Consider the following 7,696-nt stretch of genomic DNA (forward strand, 5'->3'; position numbering starts at 1 on the left):
TCATAGTGAATTTGGGGAAACATTGCAAAGAATGGAATTCTAGAACACCTAATTGTGCTAATATAGAACTTGTACAGAGAAACCAAGAGGTGGTTGTTTGAATAGATCAAAGGGGTATTTTGTTGTTTCAAATCAGGAAAAGTGTGCGTCCTTTCATCATAATTACTCAATTTGTATGCTGAGCAAATACTCCGAGAAGCTGGCCGAAGAACAGAATCGGAGGAAGACTGATACACAGATGACACAACTTTGCTGGCTGAAAGTGATGAGGATATGAAAGCACTCAGTGATGAAGATCAAAGACTATGTAGCCTCCAGTATGCATTACACCTCAGTGTAAAAAAAACAAAAGTCTTCGAAACTGGACAAATAAACAATTTCTCTGATGAACAGAGAAATTACTGGTGGGGTCAAGGATTTCATTTTACTTGGACCCACAGCCACAGTCAGAATGCTCCTTCGAAGGGAAGATGGTGACACTTCATCTCACATACTTTGGCCATGTTATTCAGAGGGACCCGTCTTCTCTGGAGAACTGGAGAAAGATTCCATACTTGGTATGACATACTTAGGGTAGTGAATAAAAAGGAAGACCCTTAATAAGATGTATTGACACAGTAGCTGAAACAACAGCCTGCAATACAACAATCTGATGCCACAGGACCGGCAGTGTTTCGTTCCCTTATACATAGGGTCGTTCTAAATCTGTACAGACTCCTGAGCAGCTGACAACAGCCACTGTCCTTAAGACACGTTGATCTCTGCTTTGGAAACTGTATTTCCCAGGATCCTCTTTGTCCGGTTCATCTAACCGTTGCATTCTGGGCCTTGTAGTCCGGAAGTGCGTGACTAGTGGCTCGGCGCGCCGGCGCAGTAGTGCGGATCCCCGGAAGACCCAGCAGTGGCTCCCAGCATGAGCGGGTGGCCGGGGCAGCTGCTGGGGCGGCGGCGCTGACAAGACACGAAGCTCTATGCCTTTCCGGCTGCTCATCGCGGTCGGTCTACTGTGCGTGCTGCTGCCCTTGCACCGTGGTGCGCCGGGCCCTGATGGCACCGCGCCGGACCCTGCCCACTACAGGTGAAAGGGACCAGGTCCTCCGCCCCTCTTGAGTTGGTGGGAGGAATGGGAAGCGCAGACCCAGTTCCTTCCTTTCCCCCTCTAACCCAGGACCCCCCTCTGTGACCGTCGCTGGGGTCCCTGCAGAAAGCTCGATTTCTTGTACCTTTCCTCCACCTGGTTTGCATGTTCTGGCTCCCGGCCTTATTTCTTGTCCCTCGCACCAGGGAGCGAGTCAAAGCCATGTTCTACCACGCCTACGACAGCTACCTGGAGAACGCCTTCCCCTACGATGAGCTGCGACCTCTCACCTGCGACGGGCACGACACTTGGGGCAGGTAGTGGAGGGGCAAGGGAACCGACGGGTTGGGCAGTTCAGACCCTGGCAGGCGGGGCGGTTGGAGCCGGTGGCTTTCAGGTCTTGATGGTTTCTGCAAAGTTCTCGACTGGGGCGCAGCTTGACTCCCTCGCCTCGATTAAGGACCCACTGAGCCTCCTGCTCGGTTTCCCCTCGAAGTGAAAAAAGCCCGTGTTATTCTAGCTAGCTGGACCCCCTAAGGAGGAGCAGGCACCAGCTGTAGGGACTTGGGAAAATCTATGGAGCCGTAGGTTAGGGTAGGAAGACCGAAAGAAGTACGAAAAGCCAACCCCTTATTTTGTAGGTAGGCACACTGAGGGCCAGGACAGAACGGAACTGCCCCAAACGTTAACACCTAAGGGGCTTTGTTCTCTATCTCTGAAACACGTCTCCCCTTATCCTGTCATCGCTTATTGCTTATTCAGACATCACCCCAAAAGGTCAGCCCCCAAGCATCAGCTAGCTCCTCAGCCCCCTACACGGTCCTCTCATAGGGTCCCCCGTTTTATTTCCTCTGCAGCACTTACCACTCCTTTTCACCTAACTGTAATGGGTTGTCTTTTTCACTCCCACTGGAATAAAAGCCTATGCGAGCTGGAATTCTCTGTCTTGTTCCTTGCTGAGTAAAAAACCATTCCATCAGCTGAAGCTGACATTGATTGAACGCTGTACGAAGCAGTCTGTGTGATCACACTTGATTCTCTTAATACCTCTAAGAATTACATGTCATTATTCCTGTTTTACAAATTACTGTGCAGAGGGCTAGAGAAGTTAAGCTTGAGAAAATGTGTGCTTATTTTTTGTTTTTCAGCTCAAAAGCAGTAATACAAACAACTGACCCATACAAACTGTACGAAATCATACACAATCCAATAACCATATCTCATACTCTAACACTTCAAGAACTAACAGTTCCTCTGCTTACGCCGTCATATTGGAATGTATGTGTAATCCACTGGATGGCGGTGAATTTTATATGTATCTTTTGAAAGCTGACTTTTAAAAGATATAATTGCATGTCATAAAATACATTCCTTTAAACTGTGCAGTGACACCCCCCCTCAGTCAAGAAGTAGAATATTTTTATCACCCTAAAAAGTTGTCTTATGTCTCTTTGCACTTAAATCTCTCACCACCACCACTGGCCCTGCTAGTCTGCTTTCTAGTTGTCTCTTTATGAAAATGCCAATGGAAACATACTTTACTGCTTATCATACTGTACCTTGTTTTTGTTTTTTCCCCTTTAACCACATAAAATATTTTTATACAAACAATATGTACATTATACAGTTTTCAGCATACTACATGATCTTCTCATGTATTAGTTTCCTATGCTTGTTATGAACATTATATGTATGTGTTTAAGTTGGCTCTGTTTCCATCAGCACATAGAACTCTTGGTAGCAATCTTTTTTTTGGCAACTTTGTCATTTTGCACTTTTCATGTACCATAATTAATCACATTCTAACAGGTAGACACTTGGAATCTGTCAAGTTTCTCCCCCCTCCCCTCGCCCCCCAAACAATACTGCTATGAGTATACTGCTACAAGTATCCTCAAACACACAACTGCATTGTGAGACAAATTCCTAGGTGTGGAATTGCGGAAAAACCAGCTCTGAGCCATAATCATGTACTGCCTCCCCATGGCAAAGAGGAATGCCAGAGACTCTAGGTCAGGGGTCCTCAAACTTTTTAAACAGAGGGCCAGTTCACTGTCCCTCAGACTGTTGGAGGGCCATACTATCGTTTAAAAAAAAAACTATGAACAAATTCCTATGCACACTGCACATATTTTATAGTAAAAAAAAACAAAATGGGAACAAAGACGAGAGCGTGGACTATTTGCATTAGCACTGTGATGCAAACCCCCTGGAAACCACCCCCAACCAACGAACCAACTAAAAAAAAAGACCTCCTAACTTCAGGAAAAAAAGGCCTCCCTTAACCACAAAAAAAGGCCCTACTAAGTGCAAAATTAAAAAAAAATAGACCTAACTTCAAAAGAAAAAATAAATCCTAACTTGTTCTTACCCAGGTCCTCAGACAGCAGCAGGCTCTGCACAGGCAAGTTCCTGACTCCTCCGATCACACCCGAGACTGAGAGGAGGAGTCGAGACAGAAGGAGGGGAGTCGGACAGTGCGGGCACACATTCCACACATGCGCACTGCGAGTGGGGATGAGTCGAGTGGCTGCTAAGCCGGACAGGCAGCAGCAGCAAAATCACCCTGTGGGCCAGATAAATGTCCTTGGCGGGCCGCATGTGGCCCGCGGGCCATAGTTTGAGGACCCCTGCTCTAGGTGATGTGTTTAATTATCATTGAGATATATCAGCCCACCTTCCCAGGTGCATTAAGTGGGTCAGGGTTCTTAGAGGTTTTCAATTGTGACTTTTCTGTTGTGGTTGGAAATGGGATGAGCAGAAGTATTGCTGTGGCGCACATGCTAGTGTCTGGGAGATTTGTTTGGGGACTGCCTTAATAGCTGCTGTTTGGTTTTCTTAATAAGCAGCTATGATTTCTATCCCTTGACAGTTTTTCTCTGACTCTGATTGATGCTCTGGACACCTTACTGGTAAGTGTCATTTATTCTGTTTCCTCTCCACCATTACATAACCAATATCTTCCTCCCTTTTGTCAGCTTGACTGCGGGTGAAAAACAAATACTTCTCTCGGGCTTTTTATTTTCATTTCATGATTCTCAACCATCTGGGGGAAGATGATGAAATCCAACTTGCTCAGGTTCCTTTATGTAGCCAATATTTATAGAGGACCTGTCATGTATATGGGACTGTGATGGCAGTGGTGTTCGTTGCTGGCATGATGTCCCCATGCGTACAGAGTAGAACTGCTCTCTAGGATTTGTCATCCGTGTCACTTTCTAGAAGCAGGTCACCAGGCCTGTCTTCTGAGATCCCTCTGGGTGAGTTCAAACTCCCTGTGAGATGCCTGTATCACTCTCTGGGGGTTAGAGACATTGATACTTCTTTTGTTTTCAAGAATTTATATTCTAGAAGACTTGTTCAGTAATGATAAAATAGCTATTGGTTAACATGTTCTGTATAAGGCTTGTGCTGAGCACTTGTTTAATCCTTCCAACAATCCCAGAAATAAGTACTGTATATACTCGTGTATAAGCCGAAGTTTTCAGCACATTTTTTATGCAGTTTTTAATGGTAAAATTAGGTTCCTTGGCTGATAGTCGGGTTGGCTTATACTCAAGTATATACGGTACCCTTATTCCTCTTTACAGCCTGGAGATCAAGGTGCTTAGGAGGTGAAGTGACTTGTCAGGGCCGCGTAGCATTTACTGGCAGAGCTAGAACTGAACTGAGTCTGTACGACTCCAGACCTTAACCATCATCTCAAAAAGGTCAGAATAGAAGATTGTTTCTGTTTTACCTTCTCGTTTTTTCAATAGATTTTTATTTTGTTGTGGTTGAGAATATAAACAGCAAAATACCTACACAAACAACATTGGTTACATTCTTCACGTTATGTCACCTTTCTCACTCTCCCTTCCTGAGTAGTTCCTCCCTTGTTAACATGAATTCACTGTTACCTAAGAATCTTATCTAACCTTTCCAGTTGCTATTCTCAGTTTGATCCCAGATAGATAGTTCTTTAAAAAGTGTAGTACTCCAGGCAGACAGGCGTTAAAGTTAAACTGAACTATGATTTTAAGAAGACTGTGGGAGCTATTTTTGGTTTTAAAACTACTGATCTCTGGGCAATAGTTTCAGGGACTTATAAAACCTTCATGGCTTTTATTATTCAGGAAGTCTAGAGTCCATGAGAATTTGAAATTCAGTTCTGCACTTCCCCTTCTTGATCGGTATTCTCTCATAGAATCTTTGTTCAAAATGTTTAGTAAAGGTAATAGTAACTGGGTCCCATCCATTTCGTCTGGACTCAGGGCAAAGGAGGGAGTTGTTCTCGGAGAAAATCAGCCACATATTCTGTATCCTCCTCTTCCTGACTCTCTCTTCCACTGTTGTTCTAGGTAAATAGACCCTCATTCTCATTTTCATATATTTATATACTTACATTATTATAACTACTACATTGATATAATTTGGCTCACTTTCTTCTTCTCCTTCTCCTCCTCTGCCTCCTCCTCCTTCTTCTTCATCTACATGTCCATTCATCGAATCTTTATTGAAGGCCAACTGTGGACCAGACAATGTTTTGAGCTCTTCAGTTATACTGGGTGTAAGTAGACACGGTCGCTGCCCTCCTAGAGAGTATGACTTTCACCAGGGAAACAATCAACCCATAACCCTCAAGAGTGTATAATTACAAATCGGAAAGGACTATGGTTCTGGGAGTGGATATAGCAGAGGAATCTGACATGGACTGATGAGGTCAGGGAGGGCTTCCCTGAGGTAAACGGTTACTTGAGCTGGAATCAGAAGGGTTGGCTAGAGGAGGAAGGAGGAAAGAATGTTCCAGACAGAGGGAACAGCCCTGGAACGGGAGAGAGCATGGCAGGAAGGGAAGGAAGGACAGTGTGTGCGTGTGCGTGCATGTGTGCATGGCTGTGCAGGGGACAGGGGGAGGAGGGGAAGGGGGGAAAGGGGGGGGAGGCGGCGGGGGCCGTAAAGAGAGGCTGTGGGGCCGATGGGGACCAGATGCTACAAGCCCTTGTTCATTCAGGATTCTGATCGTTCCTTTGAGACCATGGAAAGTCTCTGAAATTTCCTAAGTTGTGGTCAGGAAATGCGATTTTTGTTTTGAAGAAATAAAGTGTGGAGAAAGACTCACGTAATCACTTATAAATATTTTTTGAGTGACTGCTTCATATTTTTTGAGTGAATTCTTCTTGGGCGGTGCTTGGCACTCTGGCGAGCTGTAGACATGTGTTAGTTGCCCTGCCCATGCAAACATTCTCTTAATACAGGAACAAGTGGGTTCCTCAGGGTCGTATGGATTAAATTCTTGGGGCCTTTCAAAAGCAGTGGTCAGTTTCAGCCGGTGAACCAAAGGCTTTCTAGATAGAATTACACTTGGAAATGGGGAGATACAGGAGAGCGGGATTACTGACAGAGGGGACAGCGCGTTTGAAGGGAGGAAATTGAGGGAAAATGGGGCTAGTTTTACTGAAATAGGTGAAGATTAGATAGATGAAAATAAAACACTGAGAGACATGGCCAGAAAAGTAGGTTGGGCCAAATTATAGAGGGTCTTGAATGCTAGAATAGTCAGATTAAAAAAACAAACAGAGAGCTGATCAAATTCATTTAGACAAGGAAACACATTGAGTCACGTAACTCTAAGGTCCACAGAGAAGCCTGGCCTCGAACCCGTTGGATTCCGCCATGCAGAAACGCCAGCAGGGACTCTTCATCTCTTTCTTGGTACAACGAATTACTTGGTCTAGCTCTTCCAGCTACGGTCTTTGTGGCTCCCTCCAGGTGACTAGGTGGGGCTATGCAAGTATGAGGTGCTTTTGGCCCATCCAGCAGACTGGATAACTTGTTAATAATGTAAATGAGGTGCAGAACATGCTTGTGGGAGCTAGGACCATGCAGAGAAGTTAGATGGCGCTCCAACCTGGGGATGGGTCAGTTTTGCTAGCCTGCTAAGCTTAAAATGTGCCATCCCAGAGATGGGGAAGGAGGCTCTTACCACTGTCGAGAAGAGCCAGGACTGGAGCTTGTTCTTTGCACCTGAGACAGGAGACAAAGAGCTATGGCACCGGAGACAGCACAGCATGGAAGTGGCAGAACCAGAAGACAGAGTGGTGGCTTCCCAGCCCACAAAGCAAGAAATCTGAGTGCCTTCGGGCTAGAGCTTGCTGGTGGACTGGAGAATTGGCAAAGCTAAAAGAGTTTTGTAAGACTTGCCTTAGCAGGGGTGTGGGGAAGTAGGCTGAGGCGTCCAATGCTAGAGAGAGGCATGCCTGTGGGCCCTGCTGACAGGAAGCTATCTCAATGGAATAATTGTATCCTGAGCATTTCTGATCTTAGATTGTAACTTGTTGTTTTTCCTGTTGGATGCTGTCTAGTCAGTTCTGACTCATAGCGACCTACGTACAATAGAAAATTACACCGCTTGGTACGAGTGTGTCATCCTCAGAGTGAATCTGTTTGAGCCCATTGTGGCAGCCACTGCGTCACTCCATCTTGTGGAGAGTCTTCCCCTTTTCTCCGACCCTCTGGTTTACCAAACACGATGTCCTTTTCCATGGCCTGGCCTTTCTTGACAACATGTCTGAAGTACATGAGACCAGGTTTTGCCATCCATGCTTCTAAGGCAGGCGTCCTCAAACTACGGCCCGC

At 45.5% G+C, this 7,696-nt stretch overlaps 1 protein-coding gene across 1 annotated transcript in view; it reads left to right on the forward strand.

The window, feature by feature from the left end:
- The first annotated feature begins 922 nt into the window (after positions 1-922).
- Positions 923-7,696, forward strand: part of EDEM2 (ER degradation enhancing alpha-mannosidase like protein 2) — a 32,046-nt gene continuing 25,272 nt past the window's right edge. The window contains exons 1-3 of the mRNA XM_004697943.2: positions 923-1,078; positions 1,285-1,395; positions 3,951-3,990. Coding sequence (XP_004698000.1) covers positions 972-1,078; positions 1,285-1,395; positions 3,951-3,990 — 258 coding nt within the window. The 5' untranslated portion in view covers positions 923-971. The remainder of the gene's footprint in view (positions 1,079-1,284; positions 1,396-3,950; positions 3,991-7,696) is intronic.

The sequence above is a fragment of the Echinops telfairi genome, unplaced genomic scaffold (genome assembly GCF_000313985.2).
Source record: "Echinops telfairi isolate 266 unplaced genomic scaffold, ASM31398v2 ScPeMD7_5592;HRSCAF=6446, whole genome shotgun sequence".
Lineage (NCBI taxonomy): Eukaryota > Metazoa > Chordata > Mammalia > Afrosoricida > Tenrecidae > Echinops > Echinops telfairi.